General features: G+C 37.1%; 1 protein-coding gene across 5 annotated transcripts; it reads right to left on the minus strand.

Moving 5' to 3' along the window:
- Positions 1–5,475: 5,475 nt before the first annotated feature.
- RSRC2 (arginine and serine rich coiled-coil 2) lies at positions 5,476–21,689 on the minus strand. 5 transcript variants are annotated; one of them, XM_043441710.1, is made up of 10 exons: positions 21,533–21,689; positions 17,593–17,749; positions 16,455–16,498; positions 13,833–14,023; positions 13,164–13,367; positions 12,010–12,132; positions 9,572–9,651; positions 7,980–8,209; positions 7,546–7,635; positions 5,476–6,476 (listed from the first exon to the last, which is right to left on the minus strand). In XM_043441710.1, the coding sequence occupies exons 1-10, from the start codon at positions 21,536–21,538 to the stop codon at positions 6,297–6,299; spliced, it is 1,305 nt and encodes a 434-aa protein (XP_043297645.1). In that variant the 5' UTR covers positions 21,539–21,689; the 3' UTR covers positions 5,476–6,296. The 5 variants fall into 5 exon arrangements, with proteins under 5 accessions (XP_043297645.1, XP_043297642.1, XP_043297664.1 ...); XM_043441707.1 differs by having other exon boundaries at positions 7,980–8,212; XM_043441729.1 differs by having other exon boundaries at positions 13,833–14,045.
- Between the last annotated feature and the right edge of the window lie 6 nt (positions 21,690–21,695).

The following is a 21,695-nucleotide window of genomic DNA, read 5'->3' on the forward strand; positions in this document are numbered from 1 at the left end:
AACGTGAAGAAAGCGGAACCAGATCAGAAAGTGTTACAATGCGAGTTGTCCCCGTTTTGCCTCAAAACTAGGGGGAGAAAAAATAAATAAAAAATCAGAGCACGATGCATGGCTTGTCACAGATTCTGGTGTTCATGCCAAACAACAATAAGGAACTCCAGTTTTGCCACAGACTACCTTTTTTGTTCTTGGAGAAGCTACTTCAGTTGGTTGGACTTGTTTCACTTTTTCATAAAAAGCTAGCTTGATTTTAGATTATTTTAGATTTGTCCCTAGAAGCTTTTGGTGATACCTCTCCTTCAATCAACCCACTCCAGTACTCTTGCCTGGAAAATCCCATGGACGGAGGAGCCTGGTAGGCTGCAGTCCATGGGGTCACCAAGAGTCAGACATGACTGAGCGGCTTCACTTTCCCTTTTCACTTTCTTGCATTGGAGAAGGAAATGACAACCAACTACAGTGTTCTTGCCTGGAGAATCCCAGGGATGGGGGAGCCTGGTGGGCTGCTGTCTATGGGGTCGCACAGAGTCGGACGCGACTGAAGAGAGGCAGCAGCAGCAGCAGCAGCAGTTCCTTTAATCACTCGTTCATTCAACATTTATTTACCGAGTTCTGTGTGCTAGGCACTGTTCTAGGAGCTGAGGATGCTAGAGTGAGCGAAATAGAGACTGCCTGGTCCTGGTTTCATAGAGGGTGCAGTCTAGCAAAAGAAACAAAAGGAAAGTGAAAGTCGCCAAGTAGTGTCCAACTCTGGGACTCCATGGACTGTATATGTATAGCCTGCCAGGCTCCTCTGTCCATGGATTCTCCAGGCCAGAATACTGAAGTGGGTAGCATTCCCTTCTCCAGGGGATCTCCCAACCCAGGGATTGAACCCAGGTCTCTCGCATTTCGAGCCAAGTCTTTACCAACTCAGTCGCAAGGGAAGCCCAAGAATACTGGAGCGGGTAGCCTGTCCTTTCTCCAGGGGATTTTCTGGACCCGGGAATCGAACTGGGGTCTCCTGCATTGCAGGTGGATTCTTTACCAGCTGAGCTACCAGGGAAGCCCAAGTTCAGTTCAGTTCAGTCTCTCAGTCGTTTCTGACTCTTTGCAACCCCATGGACTGCAGCACACCAGGCCTCCCTGTCCATCACCAGCTTCCGGAGTTTACTCAAACTCATGCCCACTGAGTCGGTGATGCCATCCAACCATCTCATCCTCTGTCGTCCCCTTCTCTTCCCACCTTCAATCTTTCCCAGCATCAGGGTCTTTTCCAATGAGCCAGCTCTTCGCATCAGGTGGCCAAAGTATTGGAGTTTCAGCTTCAACATCAGTCCTTCCAATGAATAGTCAGGGCTGATTTCCTTTAGGATGGACTGGTTGGACTTCTTGTCCAGGGGACTCTCAAGAGTCTTCTCCAACACCACAGTTCAAAAGCATCAATTCTTTAGGGCTCAGCTTTCTTTTTTTTTTTTTTTCAGCTTTCTTTATAGTCTAACTCTCACATCCATACATAACTACTGAAAAAACAATAGCCTTGACTAGATGGAACTTTGTTGACAAAGTAATGTCTCTGGTTTTTAATATGCTGTTTAGGTTGATCATAACTTTTCTTCCAAGGAGCAAGTGTCTTTTAATTTCATGGTTGCAGTCACCATCTGCAGTGATTTTGGAGCCCCCAAAATAATGTCTGTCACTGTTTCCACTTTTCCCCATTTATTTGGCATGAAGTGATGGGACCAGATGCCATGATCTTCGTTTTCTGAATGTTGAGTTTTAAGCCAACTTTTTCACTCTCCTCTTTCAATGTCATCAAAAGGCTCTTTAGTTCTTCTTCACTTTCTGCCATAAGGGTGGTGTCATCTGCATATCTGAGGTTATTGATATTTCTCCCGGCCAATCTTGATTCCAGCTTGTGCTTCATCCAGCCCAGCATTTCACATGATGTACTCTACATAAAAGTTAAATAAGCAGGGTGACAATATACAGCCTTGACCTACTCCTTTCCCTCTTTGGAACCAGTCTGTTCCATGTCCACTTCTAACTGTTGCTTCCTGACCTGCATTCAGATTTCTCAAGAGGCAGGTCAGGTGGTCTAGTATTCCCATCTCTTGAAGAATTTTCCAGTTTGTTGTGATCCACACAGTCAAAGCCTTTGGCCTAGTCAATACAGCAGAAATAGATGTTTTTCTGGAACTCTCTTGCTTTTTCGATGATACAGCGGTTGTTGGCAATTTGATCTGTTCCTCTGGTTCCTTTTGGGACGCCCAAAAGAAACAAAAAATAAACGTAAACGTTTCTGATCTTGGGTCAAAATGGATATTGATGGGAATTCATCTTATTAAGAGATAAATATGCATAAAAAACACAGGAAATTATAGATATATAACAAATTTGAAATTTCTGTGGGAGTCTGAATTGAGGAATTGAGTTTTGAGCTGAATTATGAAATGTTAAAGAGGGCAAAAGTTGGTGGTGAGCGTGGGGGATGGTATTAAGAGTCTTAGGCTGGGACTTGCCTGGTGGTACAGTGGAAAAGAATCTGCCTGCCAGTGTAGGGGACACAGGTTTGAGCCCTGGTCTAGAAAGATTTCATATGCCTCAGAGCAACTGAGTCCATGTGCCACAACTACTGAGTTGGCTCTGGAGCCCTTAAGCCACAACTACTGAAGCCTGCTCACCCTAGAGCTAGCCTCCGCAATATGAGAAGCCACCACATGAGAAACCAACCAGTGCACCGCAATTGAGAGTAGCCCCCACTCTCTGCAACTAGAGAAAGCTTGCACAGCAATGAAGGCACAGTGCAACCAAAAATAAATAGATAAATGAGTCTTAGGCAGAGTGGAACAAAATGTGGCTGGAACATTAGGCAAGGACTCACAGATCACACTACGGGTATTCTTTCCAGTCCTAGAATTGGGAAGTCATTTCAACATTTTAAACAAGTGGTGTGTCCATGACCCACCCATTTTCATTGTGATAAGATGATCCTGATCCCATGTTTGGAAAAGGATAGGCATGGAGCTGAATAACATTCTGACTGTAGCAGACAGATCGCTATTTTGTAATGAAATCAACAAATGTTCGCTTGGATTAGGGTAGTGTCAAGAGTAACCTAGAGTTGATATTCAAATAGAGGATATTTAAGCGGCTTCCCTGGTGGCTCAGTAGTAAAGAATCTGCCTGCAATGCCAGGAGACCAGGTTCGATCCCTGGGTCAGGAAGATCCCCTGGAAGAGGGCATGGCAACCCATTCTAGTACTCTTGCCTAGAGAATCCCATGGACAGAGAAGCCTGGCAGGCTGCAGTCCTTAGGGTCACAGAGGCTGAAACGACCTCAGTCGTTAGAGACCTTATCCTCAGCAGCAGCAGAGGATATTTATAAGATAAAGTAACAGAGATAATTGAAGGGTTGTAAATGGGGAATGAGAGAAGAGTGAATTATTTGCCCAGATTCTGACTTAAGTGGCTGAATGATTGCTTGAGATAGAGAAAAACTGATGTTGACTATGTTTGGGAGTAAAGAGCGAGTTTCATTTTCGCTACGTGGTAACTTGAGGCAATTTTATCCTTAGAGATAAGTACGAGTGGAAGAAATTCTTGAAGCACTGGTGTATTAGTATATTGAAGGTGGAATTTTAGGCCCCAGTGGAGAGGTATGTATTAGTCAGGTATTTGGGACTAAACTCCAGAAAGAGGTCTGAACTAAAGATTAGCATTTGACTGGATCAAATTTTTATGCAAAGTCAATACAAGGATAGGAGAATGAGACTGCATAATGTAGAATGGGAAGTCTGGGACTGAGTACTAGAGGGCTGGGATTAAGAAGGATGAGACAACTGCAGAAATTGATGAATGGCCAGTGGGAGAACTTGGAGAGGGCTCCAGATTAAGTACTTACTCTTAAAATCATCTTTTGGCCTATGAAATGTAACTTGAAATGATAAGTCACACAATTTGTTTCTACCTCTTTCTACCAACCTACTACTTAAAATGGAATTTACATTAAAAAAAAAACAAAACTGGGAGTATTTACATTATTTCTAATTTAAATTACAATAACCACCCAAATTGGAACCCTCATCTTTAAATTTACTTACTCTCCAAGTCAACTACCTTTACATAGTTTATCAGACCTTGCCTCAAATAGTGTGGTCTTATCTTCCTGCCTGCCTAGCTACCATGTCTTTACAGAAACTATTGGACAACTTATGTTCCTGTTGCATGCAAAAGTAAAGCCAACATCCATCAGTAAGTACCAGGCTTTGAAAAACCAAGCACAGTAGTAGCCAGCAAAAGGGGGAAACAAAGTTTAAGCACATAAGAACTATGGAGTTTATCTTCCTATGAAGTCATTTCCAACCAAGCCAAGCAGTTAACTGTCCCTTGCCTCCAGGACTCCAGTAATTGTTTCCTGAAGTTTAATTATGCTAATTACAATAACCTATATGCCTCCCTCTAAATTTATTGTCCAGGACTGTTGCCCCTGGCTGTATGTGGCTATTATAGTCCAAGTCACTCAGTCGTGTCCTACTCTTTGTGACCCTGTGGACTGTAGCCCACCAGGCTCCTCTGTCAATGGGATTTTCTGGGTAAGAATACTGGAGTGGGTTGCCATTTCCTCCTCCAGAGGATCTTCCCAATCTAAGGATCAAACCCAGGTCTCCTGCACTGCGGGTAGGCTCTTTACCATTTAGGCTACAAGGGAAGCCCAAAGATAGGTTGTTCTTCACCACTAGACCACCAGGGAAGCCCCTATTCTTTAAATGTAGCTAGGCCCAACTGGGTTAAAATACAAAATATCCACTGGATTTCAAAAATAAACATGAAAATAACAAATTGAAACCTCAATTAAAAGTATGTGTTACCTATTCAGTTATTTAGACATTATATTAAATGAATCAAAATCAGTTCCCTGTTTAAAACTGGCTACAAAAATTCTTAAGAGTGGACTGTTATTCATAATTTATGTCTAGCACCTAAAATACCACAGAAAAGTACAGGAAGTTTAATGTGTGTTCTCCATAACCACATTGCATTACAAGCCCTCAGACATTAACAAAACTGATTTTAGAAAGTACAGCTCAACAGCAAAATGTGAATTTGGGATGACTTCCAAAATGAAAAACCATGGTGTTACTTTCCCCAGAAACTTAACTTTGTCACTGAGGCATGAAGAGGTATCTCTCCCTAAAATTACTGTGCTCTGGGAAAACTAAACATTTATCAGAATGCATTAAGTAGTCTTCCCTCGTTCTACTGTGCTGCTACATTGTGGAGAGGTTTTTCAAAGGACTTTTCCAGGGAAAGCTAAAAATTAGGAATTTGTTTTAATAGAAGTAAATGAAGTACAAGTTCTGTAGTCCCCTCCTTCCACAAATCTATGCCCTAAATTTATTCAATTTAGTGACAGAGTGGTTTTCTCTTTTAGCACTTTAGTCTATGCTAGAGAAGAATTCTAAATGGATAATGAGGAAAGGGCATACAAAGAACTTGTTATAAGGCACTTTATTAAAATAAAAGTGCTTACATCCCTTTAATGTATTAATCTATTTCCTGAATAACATATGGAATATTTAACAAATACTGTACACCAATTCTGTCCCTTTTAATAGTAGGAAAACAGTATTATTTTAGTAAGTTTTTTCACTGCTCCCAACTTCCTTTTACATTTTTGCTCACCATGGTACTGCCTATAGCATAGTTGTTCTTAAAAAAAAAAAAAAGAAAAAGAAAAGAAAAAAAGAAAGGAATTTCCAGCCAGTGTCTAACAGAAATTGCAAAATGCCATAGAAACCATAAAACAAATTCAAATAAGAATTCCAGGTAACTTAAATTAACACCAGTCTTGAGAAAACCAATTTTATTATCATTACCACCCAGCTTATTTGTGCTGGATTATGTACCAAATGGCCAGATCTTCTAAAGAACATCTACATAACATTTCTTTCATGTTTCAAGAGATGAAAATAACTGTACAAGGTTAAGTACAAAAAGTACACAAGACAGTGGACACCAAAAATTCATGTATATTTATCCCACCTGCAGCTTTTATATATTTGAAAAGTAGAATTCATGAACTAAAAAATATTGTCCTTCTATAGTCCTGTCAAGTTTAATGGAAGTGGGTTTAACCTGATTACAACACTAACACCAGTATCACTGATCTGATATTTACAAAAAAATCGTATTTTTCAATAAATTAAAGTCAATGCAACACCCATGCAAGCTAGAATGCTAGCTGTTCGGTGAACAAGGACCTGACATCAGAACCAGAAGTCTATAAAAGTCCCAGATATAAAGGGTGATCTTCTTCAAACTGCGTCCATTCCTCGCATTGATGATGTGAAACCCAAACCCATTCCTCTCTGTGTGTGGGTTTGTGATCTTGCCATTTCATACTGAGCATCTAGATTTCTAAACACTTCTTCCTGCTGTTTCAGTGTCTTGTAACTTTCTTCATCAACAGAGCTACATCCAGCTTCATCTTCACTCTATGCAACAGATACAAAAATATACTATCAAGATGAATTCACCTAGACTAGAAAGTACTTCTCTCACTTAAAAGTCCTGGTAGATCATATTTTTGCAGTATATATTTGACTTCACTTAGCTTCAATTCGTCATTCAAGGCAATGTTCATTCTTGGTACTGGGATAGAAGATGTTAACAAATATCAACTTCATTCAGTGGGAATGAGAAAGAACATGCCAAACTATGTGAATAAATGTCTAGAAGAAAAGTTAAGTAGAAAATGGGGATCGGGTTTAAGTCAAATATTTTTTCAATGAAAAACCAACTCCCTTAGTAATGACCAATATTTGAACATTTGTGGACATTATCAGGTTACTGTACAAAACCTAATACTGTATTTGTCTATCTTTACATTATTCAGCAAAAAAACACAACCTTCTACATCTCCTTTAAAGGAGATGGTCCACTGGTTGGAAAGCTGCCTTCCAACAGTGGACGCAGGTTCCATTCCTTGTCTGGAAACTAAGATCCCACATGCCATGGGGCAATTAAGTCCGTAAAAAAGACCCTGCATGTCACAACTAAGACATGATGCAGCCCAAAATAATATTAAAAAAAAAAAAATTTCTTGAAAAAAAATAAAGAAGGTCTGATGACAGTTAAACCTTAACAAACACTCTATCAACAAATATTTAATCAAATTTAACAATCTCTATTGTCAGCTAGTGATAATGTATTGGTTTAGTGCGTTTTCATTTATGTTTTCTCTATTCTCAAAATTAACCTAGAGAACATAAATGAGAACACACTAGATGTAGAGCAAAGGGAACTATGCTTAATGCTATGTGGCAGCCTAGTGGAAAGGGAAGGGAAGAATGAACACATGTGCATGTATGGCTGAGTTCCTTTGATGCTCATCTGAAACTATCACAACATTCAACCATACTACAATATAAAATAAAGTTAAAATAAAAAAAAAAGTACTAGAAAGTATCCAGAGATGGCATATCACTAAAATAACATTTGAGAAACAATGTTACCCTAAAGATATAAATTAACATGAGTTTTAATACAAAGTGTGTAACTCACCTTAATACCCATTAATTTCCTAAATTTGACGTTTTGGTCCTTGTTTCCAAAATTCAATTTCTCCCATATTTCAGCAGACTGGGATTTGTCCTGTTAAGAAACAATGAACTTTTAGGATATGTAAAATTTAAATATCTTTTATTAGGATACTAAAATTTTCCATAATACTGCCTAAGTAAAAAAACCATTTATGACATTCTATCAGTGGAGCTGGTAATTGTCTTAATATGAAAACATATAAACTAAGGAACTCTTCCCCTTTAATAAATGTATGGGCACACTGGTTTTCTCTGAAAGTCTGACTTAGATCATGCATTTTTTCCCAGCATTAACAATTGTAGCAAGAAAGAGAAACCCAAACTAAATTATTCCAATCCAAATGAATTTTTCTAACTTAGTAATCAACAACAAAAGAGGGGAATAAGAAAACTTACTCCTTCTTTCTTGCCTTGCCATAGCATTTTCCTTTTTTTCTCTTGTTCAGCAAATTTCATTGGATTCACAGCTGCTGGGTTGTAATAGCTAGGTACAGCTATTCCGGTCTCTGCCAAAGCTTTTGCCTGCAAGGCTGCCATCTGAGCTGCCATAGCTATCTGAGGAGTTACTTGTGTTCCTGACGCCAAGAGGGCAGCAACATTGAGAACAGAACCTCCAGTAGCGGCAGCTGCTAATGAGGAAGTAAGTATGGATTTTAATGAAAACAAGCATCTTAATTTACAGTAACATTATTTATAAGCAAGAGCTACTAAGCTGCAAAAAGGCAGAATATTTTCACCAAATATAAAAAAAATGATTGGAGTGTTACGCTTATAAAGCAATAACATTCTAGCAAACACTCAATGTATTCATCAATAGACATTTCTGTATATAATTCCTTGTATGAACTAAAACTTCATTTTCTTCTCTGAGGATAAAGAGAATTCTGTAAACATGAAAAAGGTGTACAATTTCAATAGAAATGAACTATGGTGACTGTAGCTAAACTTTTAGTAACTTTCATTTGTATGGTTCTTGATAGGTCACAATATGATTTCACTATACCTCATTTGAAACTCATTAGAAACATTTAAAACTATTAAACAGATTGTTGTTGTTTAGTTGCTAAATCATGTCTGACCCTTTGAGACCCTGTGGACTGTAGCCTGCCAAGCTCCTCTGTTCATGGGATCTTCCAGGCAAGAAGACTGGAGTGGGCTGCCATTTCCTTCTCCAGGGGATCTTCTCGACCCAGAGATCAAACCCACATTCCTTTTTTTTCTTGTTTTTCAAACCCACATTTCTTGCACTAGCAGGCGGATTCTTATCACTGAGCCACCTGGGAAACCCAAACAGGTATTACACTCACTTAACAGATACCTGGCCCAAGTCTTATAAAGTATCAGGTCTGGTACTTCCACCTTTCAGATTACATTTCATACAAGCTCTCCTTGATCACCTCTAAATCATCCACAGGCAGTGCTGGTGTCATACATGAAAACTTGGATTCCTTAAGCAGTGATGGCTAACGTGCTGCATGAACAATAGTAGTCACTATTCACTTGTCAAAATTATCTACACTGACCAAATCAGAAATACAGCACAAAGAAAGTTTTATGAGGTAGGAAAATTACACTAAAAATAACATGTTCAGGACCGCCTGGTGTTACAGAGAATAGAAACCTGCCTGCTAATGCATGGGAAATGGGTTCAATTTCTGGTCTAAGGAGGTTCCACGCGCCATGGAGCAACTAAAGCTCATGTACCGCAACTAGTGAGCCTCTGTGCTGCAACTAATAAAGACTGTGCACCTGGAGCATGAGCTCTGTAACAAGGGAAGCCACCACAACAGGAAGCCTGAGCACCACAACTAGAGAAAGCCTGTGTGCAGCAATGAAGACCCAGAGCAACCAAACATGATTGAAAAAAAAAACTAAACACACACACACACAACAAACAAAAACAACACGTTCACACGTCAGTAATGATTTTTTTTTTTAGTAATGATTTTTAAAATGCCATACATCCATAATAAAGAAGAAAAAGTTACCTGCAGCTATTTCCTGTTGTTTTTGTTTTTCAACCATTTCCTTTTCTCTCTGTTCTTGTAATTTCTTTGCCCTTTCCAACCTATCAAAGACAATTTAATAAAAAATAACAACATAAAGCCAACATTTATCTCTATATGTATACATGTGTAGGCACAAAACACTACACAGAATTTTAAATAAATTTAGTATTTTCCCCAAACTGACATCTGCATGTGAGAAAAAAAGCAATCATTCTTAAGATGGTATCAGTCACAATCCAATGGTATTTCATACTGGTTTTAAACATTTTTAAATTCACTGAATAGCCAACAACTCTAATTGCTTTTATATACAGTTCCCGGAGAATGGTTAAAATGGTTAAGAGATAAAAATTATTCAGTCTTCATCAGTGCTGGTTACAGGAGAAGGATAAAATTAAACCTTGCAAATGTGAGACACTGAAAAAATATATCTGAGTAAATTTTAGGGTATATTCAATAACTTATAGAATTACCTAAAAGCTTCTTACGTGAGGCTGATTGGGAGTAAGGCCAATCAAAACATGCAGATGATATTTATATTTAAACAGACTTTATTGGTCTCTAAATTACTGAAAATTAAAAAGCCAAAAATTTCTAAAAGGGCAAGCAAACCCTATCTATAATCTAATAAAACAGGGGAAAAACTATTAGAAAATTATTTTTAGGAGATGAAGAAATTAGTAAAGGAATTGGAAACATGTAACACAAACTCATCCCCAAACAAAATAAAAACAAATTCTGGTTCACACTAAATTTACTAATGAATACACATACTAAACAAAATGTGCTGTCAAGTCAGTGCCTGCTATATTACAAATCTTAAGTAATATTATCTTCATAATGAGTTCCTGAAAGAGAAATCCCTTTTCTTCTCTGAAGACTCCTTGATTTACCAATCATAAGTTAAACACTGCCCCCTCCCTCCTTTTAACATGGTATAAAGAGGCAAGGATTGGGGAAAAGTTTTTTGAGGGGGGGAGCAGCGGGCACTATGGGTAAAATACAGTGGTAGAAAACTGGCATTCCCTTTAACAATTACTGAAATTTACATAAAATATAGTAATCTTGCACACATAAAAGAAAGGCATGTAGTAAAGCCTTGAACTTGTCCTTGGAAACAAAAGTTTCTGATTAGAATTAATGTTAAAATGTAGATTTATAAATACTTAAAAATATTTCAAATGTAGTTTTAAAATTCTGTTATTTAAAAACAAAAAAGGAACAAAAAAAGGTCTACATACTGTAGTTTAACAACAAACGACCATCCTTCAAATTTCAAGGTAGCCAAAGAATAATTTGGTATTCTGAAATTTGTATTGTCATCTGAAAATCACTCAGGAGACTAAGTCAGTTTTAGAGGCTAGTCACAGACTCAACTTTAATAAAATAAAAAAATAAAACAAAAAAAAATTCATGATCAAAGTTATTGGACTATTCTTCATAAATTAGTTCAGATATTGTGGAAAATTATTTCCTAACTCCGTTGATTTTAGTTTCAGGAAGAAAGTGATTGACAACTTTTTGTTTGCATATTTTAAACGGCCATTGCAGGTTTGGAATCAACACCATTCACTAAGGTGAATGGAATGAGGAAGGGGTGAGCTCACACCTTTGCTGCTGCTGTTCAGCTGGAGTTTCTGCCAGGCTGGGTTCGCAGGGCAGCAGCCCATCAGGTTACATTGAGATAACTGTATTTTTGTAACGGAAAAAAAAAATACAAACTCAATTTCATAGAGAAAAAAAAAAATCAAAATCAAAAGATTTTAGTTTTCAGAATATGGGAAAACCTGCAAACAAGGGCTTGTATTTTACTTCTTGCCTCTATTAGGTAGTTCAGTCAACGGTTTTGCAGATTTAGTTATATAGCCCTGTTGTTGTGTGGTCCCACATTAACCCATCTTTGAAACATCAGAAATTTTAAGAATACAATGATCTTTCTATGATATTAGTAGTAAAAATGTTAAGATCAAATAAACTGGTTTATTATTTGCCACTTTCAAAATAAGAAAATTATTGACAGAATTCTACTTATTGTTTCAGAGACTGTTTTCTTAGGAACAAAGAAAATAATGACAAAGCAGTTTTAGAGATAAAATGAAGAGAGTTCTTAGATCCGATTTAGGATTTTTAAAAACATTTCCAATTGCAAACTGAAAATATTTATAAGTCTAGATTGGAGAAAAATGAATGAATTAATCATGGAAGAGAAAAAGAGGAACTGCTGCAGAAGTACCCTTTCCAGAATTAACAAACCACTTACATAGCTCTGTATCACAAAGGTGCCACAAGTAGTCATGGCTACATTTAGTTGTATGAATTCTTCTCTGACTGAAAGCATTCATTTGCCCTACACAATTGAGTATCCATTTCAAGATGAAAAGGAGGAAAAAAAATGCATCAAACAAAAATATACACACCTCCGAGCTAAAGCTTCTTGTGCATCCATTGCTGTGTTTCTGCCTCTAAAAGGAGGTGGACTAGGAGTTCGGCTTAAACTTCTGCTAAATCTTCTTGGTTTTTCAATTCTCTTCTTCCTATCTCTTTAACAAGTCATATTTTACATGTCAGTATGGCCAAGTAATACTTCACTGAGTCAAAATCATGGTTACATAGTTCAAACTGTGTAAGACTAGTTTTCCCTAATTTCACGTAAGCACTCCTTTTTCAGATGACGTTTAGGTTGTTTCCAATTTCTTGCTATTATGCCCAAGTTGCACAAGTTAAAAGACATGTAGGTTAGTTGTGCAGGTCAACATGTGTGCTCCCCTGGTGGCTCTGCAGTCAAGAGGCGACCTGCCAATCAATGTATGAGACACAGGTTTGAGCCCTGGTCAGGAAGGTCCCCTGGAGAAGGAAACGGCAACCCACTCCAGTCCTCTTGCCTGCCAAAATCCCATGGACAGAAGATCTTGGCAGGCTATAGTCCATGGGGTAGCAAAACAGTGGGACACAACTTAGCCACTAAACAAGGTCAGTATGTAGAATAAATTTCTAGTAGTGGCATCAATAGGTTAACTGATCATACAAGTGACAAACCCAAGTTCTTATAATAAGTTTAAGTGCACTTATACCCATATTTCAGCCTTTTATAGGCTGTTTGACTTAAGGAGCAATAAATTAGTAAAGAAGCTTTCCCACTAATTTTATACCAGTACTTGTGAATATAGATATAATACACTATTAGTTCATGGGATCGCAAAGAGTCAAATACAACTGAGTAGCCGAACTGAATACTATTAATAACTGCTTTGTAGAGACTAAACCTATTGTTTGAATACTTATAATGAAATGATCTTTACTGAACATCCAGTTTCAACAAATTAAAGCCTCCTTCCAATCAAGACAAGTTTGAACTAATAAGCGCATCTTCTGAATATCTGAGAAAATAAAACAGTATGGTGGATTGAGCCCATGTACTGACTTTGCTTTCAGATATACCTGGGACCAGTCCTAGCTTTACCATTTAAGAACAGTATGATACTGAACTTCTTGGGCAAATTACTTAACCTCTCTAAGCCTGACCTATCAGACCCTATTCCTATCTGAGTTATTCAAGATAATGAGTACCTACCGACTTCTACTCCTTGTCCTACTCCTGCTTCTACTCCTATGCCTATGTCTTGATCTTGAGCGGGAACGAGATCGGATCCGACGTTTTCTTTCCCTGCTTCTGGATCGTGATTTCTTCCTCTCTCTGCTTCTGGATCTTGACTTCTTCCTATCCCTACTCCTGGATCTTGACTTCTTCCGCTCTCTGCTTCTACTACGATGACGCCTGAAATTAAAGCACACAAAATTTCAGTTATTTAAGAGTTCTGTGTTCAATTATAGACATTATGAATTATCTGCAGCATATGGAGCCAATACTCTTGTGTTGTATAACTGAAGTTTTTTAATGAAATAAGTTACACAAAAAATTGACCTTTGTTCTTATTTGATGATGCTTCCTAGAGAATAATGTGATAATGTAAAAAATGGAATATTTCCTACCCCAATTTAAAATTTAGTTTAGTAGTTAGCAGCAAACAAATCCCACACCAGCAATGTAAGAGGACTGTTATATGGGTAAACTATATATAGTTTTCAGCAATATTTTTTTTTTTCACTGTAAAAGACAAATCAAAAAGTTAAAAATTCCAAATTTTCTAACCAAGATTTTGTTGTGTTGCTCTGTTAATGTAGACTTTTTCTGTAATTTAGAAGTTTTGTAGAAGGCATTAACTTAGGAAAAACTACTTACCTTTCACGAGACCTAGACCTTGAGTGACTTCTGCCTCTTGATGATTTTCTTTCTTTGCGTTTGTGTCTGTCCTCACCATTTTCAGATGAATTTAGCCGCTCTCTTCCTTTATCAGAAGAATGCTCTTTGTCATTATGTTCCTCAGACTTGTGTTTCTTAGACGACTTATCTTTGGATTCATGTCTTCTTGCCTGTTTTAAGAAGAAGTTGGTTCTTTCAGGAAAATAGTGCAACAAAGAGAGTTAGTATGGGTATCAGAAGCAAAAAAGTTGTGATGCAACATTAGTAACCTTAGGAGTGTGTGGCAAATTTTAAAAAAAGATCTAGTTTCACATCACCCAAATGTTGCAAATATATACTACTAATTTTACCTTTTCCTTATACAACCCCCAAATGCAGTTTCTACCCCAAAATATTTTCAATATCACAATTAAAACAATGACTTTCAATGTTAAAATAATATAAACCATTATTTCAGAAAAACAGAAATCCCTGTTGTTTCTTTTATCTAAAAGGGAAGTACACATGTATCAAAATTTTTTCAAATTTCCAACAAACCTTTTAGAGAAACAGACCACATATATATACACACACACAACACAACTTCTAAATCCAGAGTACATAATAAGTTAACAATAATGAAGATAAGGACACAGAAATGCAGCAGAAAATGCATTTCCAATTAGGTAATTAAGTTAAATTAATCTAAGTATTAATATTTTCTGCAATTTCAAATTACTTTACGCAGAGTTAAGTGTCCTTTTTATATAGCTATACTGCCACATCCTTTCTTAAAGACGGCTCTTGATTTTTCTCCCAATGTCTACACTGTGAAGCAATCACTTTTCATCTTGCAATATCCCAACAGGCTTGGAGTTCTATTACATTTCATGTACCTAGGGTAGAAAATGGCAACCATATCTTTTAATTTTTATGAAATCAAACTAGGTATAACACAATAATCCCTATACCATTATATAATACATACTTCCCCCATATTCTGAAGAATTGTAAAAACTGAGGCTTTTGCTTTCACAACATATGCATTCAGAGACTGAGCTAACTCAATTGTATGATCAAATCTCCATCCTACACTCACTGAATTACAAAGTGTTAAATGTTAGATTTCCCCACATTAGGATTTGTCAGATCCATCCTATAGCTAAAGCTTACAATTCTGGATGTTTCAGAATCAAAATTTTAAAGCTAGAAGGAAACTCAGATCCTCTAATTCCCATTACTTTACATACGACTAAGACCCGAAGTCACAAAGCTACGTTATTAGGAGAGTTGAAACCAGACCCCATATTTGATGCCCAGACTACAAGAGGACAGTTAGCTCATAGTTTCCAAACTAGACCTTAGCATATTTCCTCCAAGATTAACTTTTCTTAAAAACAAAAAACTTGGTCAAACATTTTGGAACATGCATGATGATATATCTGAAAAGGGTGATAGCATAAAACTCATTATTTTGCAGAAAACTAAGAGACCTGGAGACACAGCTAAAGTTTAGTTTCAATGCCAGTTCTCTGTATGAGCTTATAAAACACTATTTTCTTGATTTTGCCATATGGCGGCAAAGTGGAAAAGCTTTAAGTGGTTAAGCTTGCAAAAGTTTTAGAGTTTATTTTAAACCAGTTTTCCAAACATAACATTACTATTATTTTAAAAAGAAAAAAACCATTTAAAACCCTTAACTGATTTAAGATATACTTAAGGGAAATAGGAGTTTGAATGACTAATAGTTACCTTATCATGAAGTAGGCTTATTATTTTGCTATCTGAGTCTGCAGCGTCTTCAGTTCAGTCTCTTCGCGCATTAGCACGCTGAGTATGATTTATTATAGAAATGTTATCATGTGAGCTAAACAAAATAGTCATTTTCACAAAAACTCTCCTAAATTAAAAATTTAACAGAGCTTCCATTAGGGGAAGAGGTGAAGTCCCTGCCCATATTTGTTTAAGGAGTCCCTTGCCCAGCCCCCATGAGACTCTCCTCCCTTTTGGCTTCTACTTCCGCTCTTCCTTTGTTGGCTCATTCCTTGTCTTCTCAGGTAGGCAAGTTAACTCTTCTGCAATACAGCTGCTGTCTTAATCCTCAACTTTTGCTGTCACTGCCACCTTTCCAGCTGTCCCTCACTGACGCTTTTATTTCAAAATTCAGTATTATTAGGGAACTAGTTTACTAATGAAAAGGACTCTTGTTACCTTCCACAAAGAAAAAGTAGCCCATAGATATTTAGAGTACTGCTACTTAAGAATGATTGCTATTTTAAAATCCTGAACAGTCGTAAGGCATAAGGAGACTCGGGACCTCAGATTAATGGAAGCTCTGTGCAACAGGCCTAAAAAACCAATTATATTCTTCATATGAAATTTTTATGGTGAATATTTTCACAACATAACACATTAATAGTTTCTGAATGAACTTTTCATATAAACAACTATCTTCTTGAAAAAATGATGAATCCAAATCATGCTTATTTTATAACTCAATTAAACCTTTTAAATTTCAAGTTTTGGTACTTACCTTGACAATATCATATATTCACACAAACATTTCTACCAAATACTTTACAAGTATTTTAAAGTGCCTATTCACTACAAAGTGTTAATTACCTCTTTGCTTCTGCTCCGGCTCCTGTGTTTTCTTCCTTCATTATCTGTGAACACACAAGAAGTCGCTATAAATGAACGTATAAAGACATCTCAAACATAAATTTCAAAACTCACACAAAGAACATTTCTGTCCACTTGCCTAACTCAAGAATTTATTAAATATTTACTAGTCAAGTAAAGCCTCTAAAGTCTATTTTTTATGACAGGGGTGGGATTATCCTACATCATGTATTTGAAACAAACAAAGCAATCTGAGTAAACCAGAATATAATCAAGTAAGTAAGCAAAATAAGTTCCACAAAAAGACCATGTTCTATGACACATGACCAAACAAACTTTCAGGTGGCCACAGATTCTTAGTATTTTACAAAACATTCTGTCCAGTCCATCTTGTTTCCTATTATGCAGCAAACTTATAAAGAAGTCAAAAGGATGCTACAGTTCAGAAAAATTCCTTTAAAAAGTAGTGATGATACTGCACAGTTTCCAATATATAGATAAAAATCACACTTAAGCCATTTTGTAGATGATTATCTGCGGGTACAAAAGATAAATAACTAGACCTCAGGTCTTAAAACTTTCATTAAACTCATTTCTACTCTACTTCTCATTTAAGTACCTCATTAAGTATTCACTCATTAGCAATACAGGATGCTTTCTATGCCACATCACTCTCGTTTTTAAAAAAAAAAAGTTAACAAAGAGCATTTCAAAACACAACTCTTGCTTTCAGAAATATTCTAACATTAAGTTAAAAAGAAAATCAAGGTTAAAAGTGTTCTTGTAACTTGTGTCAAAGATGTTAAATAAATTCAGAATACACCACTGCCGAGACTACATCTTTCAAAATATTGTTTTGCCTGTGTTAGAAGGACAAAACTTAAACCTCTAGGGCTAATATTTCTGTGACACAAGTTTAAGCATACAGTTTGACAAATTATGAAACTTCTGTATGCATTAGGACATTTGTAGTTCTCATAACTGAAAAATTCTCCACCAAATTACCAATGCACTTTTCACTATTCATTTCTCAATTTGAAGAACACACATATTAACAGTATCAGTAAACTAAAATCTTTTACATTTCCACATGGATTATACAAATGCTGGTAGTGGTATCATTTCTAGCAATTCTTACCTGACTTTCGTTTTCTTTCTCTTGACCTTGACCGTGATCTTGAATAATGATGTTTTGAGGCTCTAGGAGAAACAGATACATCGGACTGCTCTTTTTTCTTATCTGTATCTGGGGATGTTTTTTCTGGGGCTAGTCCATCTCGTTCTGCGTCACTAGCCTACAAGTTCAAAGAAAAATCTTCATAAATTCTTAATTGCTTTTAAATGTTTTCAATTTCTTAAAAGAGAGGGGGAGGAAAGACACTTATCCTTGGGTTTTACACAACTAAAAAAAGAAAATCAAGTAACAGAACAGCTGATTTCCAAGTGGCTAAATATGCTTTGTACTTGCTCAGTAAGTCTGAGTAAACTAAAATGACTTAACCCAATACCAAACAGACGTATGTAACTTGGTAAATTTTTTTAATCATTGTTTTTACATCTTTCAAAACAAGGAAGGGGAAAATAAGGGTCCAAGCATTTCCAATAAGTATTTAAGCAGAGAAGAGAGTCCATTTTAGATCTCTGAGTTCATTTAGTTGCCTTTACTACATGGGCATACCTTAAAAAGGCATTTTAAATGAGCTGTGAAAGGTTAGAAAGACTGAGGACTGTGAAATCTCAAAAAGCAGAATGCTTCTAGAATATTATACAAGAAAAAAAAAAGAAAATTAACTTACCTATCTGAGAACCCAATCTTAATTTCATTAACCCTCTTTAATGAAAGCACCTTGGCACAGCGCTTCTCCAAGTCTGCCTCTCCTCACATATGCTCTGGGCTATGGAAACATTGTTTCTGCTTTAAAGCTTTTTATAAGTTACACAATATAAACTTTAAAATTTGAAAGGAACAGTCAAGTGTACCCTGGCTCCGAAAGGCCTGATTTACCTGAGAGAGTAGGGTCCTTCATTTAACTATCAACTCTTTGTTTTCCCGTTTACAAAAGGGAACTTTTTTCCTAAAAAAAGGAAACTTCCTGTGCCTAGATCATGACATAGTCCTCGGCACAGAAATCAACCAATAAATGAAGAAACGAATTCCAGTTACTAGTTTTCCATTAAAAAAATGTATTTCTGTAAGAAATTGATTTAAGTAAGTCACAGGAGAAACTAGAACCTTAATGTTCTCGAGTCAGATACTGATAAAAGGCAGGGAAAGCAGTTTCAGTATATGTGGAAGGTGGTGACCCATCTGCCCAGAGAAGGAATAGGAAAGAGTCAATATGCTAATATGCCTGAGAAGCTAATTATTTAGGGCATGAATTGGCAAAGTATGGCCCCTAAGAATGACTTTTACATTTTTAAAAGGGCTGTTAAAACAAGCAAGCAAGAAATGTGACAAGAGACTGTATGTTGTATGTGATCCACAATGCCTAAAACATTTATCAACTTGCTCTTTACAGAAACAAATTTGGATTGGATAAATGGTGAATTACTACACATTTTCAGAAGCAATAATCACATGATAATGAACTACTTCTCTTAGGAAAATTAGTCCAGAAAACAAACAGCAAGTAAACTAAATGGACAGTAATTTAACAAGTGAAGTTTGAGAGGCTGCATTATTTCACCAACTATTTTCTGAGGGTCATATACGCACCCAACTCACTCGATGCCGGACACTTCGGGAATAAACTAATAAATTTAAAGGGAGGGATTTACAGACTGGGTTAGGATGAAAGACATATTATGTGTTAAGCGTCTAACAATATTATCAAAAAACAAGAAACAAGTGGAAGCATATAACTACTGGGGAGGCTCATTCGAGCATACTTGTTTCTTTATGTATGGGTCGTATCTGGAGTCCGAAAACTTTTGTGCAGAAAGGCTCTCATCCCTTAGAATCAGACTCAACTTTCAATCCACAGATGGGATTCAGCAATATTATCTGACTCACCAAAGAAGGTACTCTTATCTCCTGTCTACTATTAATATATGATACTCTTATCAAACAAAAGAGAATTCTGATATTCACACGAACACTGGTTATTTTCTTTTCTTCTTGTCCTCATCACTATTCTTAAGGATTGTTTCTAACAGGTTTATGATGTGCGATGTGCTGGTCAAGTTACACTGAATATAAAATAAAGCAACAGAAAAACTTAAGGCACTGCTATCTCTTCTCTCAGTGCACGCCACTTTTCTGTCCAACTGAGACAGCATACCTGAAACCACCGGCACATCTCATTCACTTCTACAGATATCATGACTAGTTAAAAATCTTTCAATGGAAATGCCAGCATCTAGCCCAGGTCCTAAGTTTTCAGTCAATGGTTTATTTAACTACATGCTTAATATTAAGGAAGTCCAGCAATAGGGAAGCCAAATGTCCTTGACTTAAAGGAAGGCACTCTGTAATATGGGGTAATAACATATCAAACAGCCATTTTCATCTGTAAAATATATACTACAAGACGCCAACAAAAACCATCCCATCACTAAACAGATGAATAATAAGTGGCCACTCAGACCACCCTAAGCTTTTATGTCCTTTAGGATATTTTTACAGTAGTTAAGATTTCAATTTAGTAAGTACCTGTATGTAAATCTCCATATGCTAACCGCAAAAATGCCCTTCACTCTAGCATTTACTCTTTTAGAAAAACATCATGTTTTTTTAAAATTTACATCTTCTTTAAAACCTCAATGACGCTCAAGACACAATATAGGAATCTTTTCCCAGTGCCAAGAGAAGCACACTGGACTTAACACCAGGCTACATCTCCAGGGGATCGTTGTCTTTCTATGGAACAAGGCACTGAAGAAACAAATGTTTTTTAAATATCTGAGCTCAGGTAAAACAATATTCTTCCAAGTCACTATTTAAACAAAAGAAAACACTAAATCGATTCTTTGCACAAATACCAAATAGTCTGCCGACTGTTTGAAAGTGGTTCTAAACCAGTTACCAAAAAACCCAGTTCTAAATCAAATGGACTAGGAAAGGGGCAACAGGGAGGGGCAGATTAACGATTTCTAACGCCAGATACTCCAAAGATTAGGCTGAGTAAACTACCAGTTTTTCAATATGTTTAATAATCCTATTCATTTTCGAAAGCGAGAAAACAACTTTTTAATCAGTGGAAGAGGATACAAAATGTTTGCATTTTTCTTTTAACCGGGTAAAGTAAAACGAAATATTCCCACAATAATGCGATCCATCTGGATTGGGCATCTTATATCCAAAGTAGGCTTATTTTACATTAGAGGTAATTGAAAAATTGCATTTTCATTTAAAATTAAACGGGCCAATGAAGGACTCAATTTTAAAATAACAACGCCAATGATAGTGCTTGATTATGTTTCTCAAAGACTTCAAAACGGAGCATCATCAGTCCGAATTCGCAGTTTCAAAGTCTTCTAATTAAAACGAATTTCTACTCCCTTCCAGAAACTCGTTCCCTAGCTGCTTACTAAGGAATAAACTAAGGTTTGCGCAGACGTAACACTAATTGAAAATTTGCGATTAGATTGTCTCATTGAGCACAGGCAAAATAATCGCTCCTAGACTGCTCTCTTTTCGCGTTCGATCCCTTACAGGCACCGCCTTTCTGACCCAATACTTTTTCAGAGACGACCCCTGATCCCTTTTCTCTTTTCCCCAGCCCTCTCCCACTGCGAACATAAATGCCCAAGCCTCAACGAAATTCAATATAACCCACTAACTAGTGAGTAAGCTAAACTGCAGTCAGTCCTGTGGGTCAAAAGGAACAAAAAACTGGGAAAGAGACAGGAAAGTTCTGGAAAAAAAAAAAGACACTCCCTGCTGCTCCCCACCCCCAACAACAGCGCCTTATTTCCCCCTCCCTACAGCAGCCAGCCATGATGGCGGGCGCAGAAGAAGGCCAAGGCGCCATTTTGTCCACACACAAGCGCGGACAACAGCCCTGGAAGTCGCTCATCCCTTCTTTGGAGAGTAACAGAAAAATATCCATGATTTTAAACTCAAATTTGGCACCCACCGCCATAGTCTAGATTCTTGGCCGCAACGGCGGCGCCTCCACTTGCCGCTTTCCACAGTACCGGCCGCTTCGACGCTTCGCCACAGACTGAATAGCTCGCGCAAGAGACCCGGATGGCACAAAGGGGGAAAAGGCCCGGCGCACAGCACAGCTTGCTGGGAGG

Source organism: Cervus canadensis, chromosome 1 (assembly GCF_019320065.1).
Source record: "Cervus canadensis isolate Bull #8, Minnesota chromosome 1, ASM1932006v1, whole genome shotgun sequence".
In the NCBI taxonomy this organism is placed as follows: domain Eukaryota; kingdom Metazoa; phylum Chordata; class Mammalia; order Artiodactyla; family Cervidae; genus Cervus; species Cervus canadensis.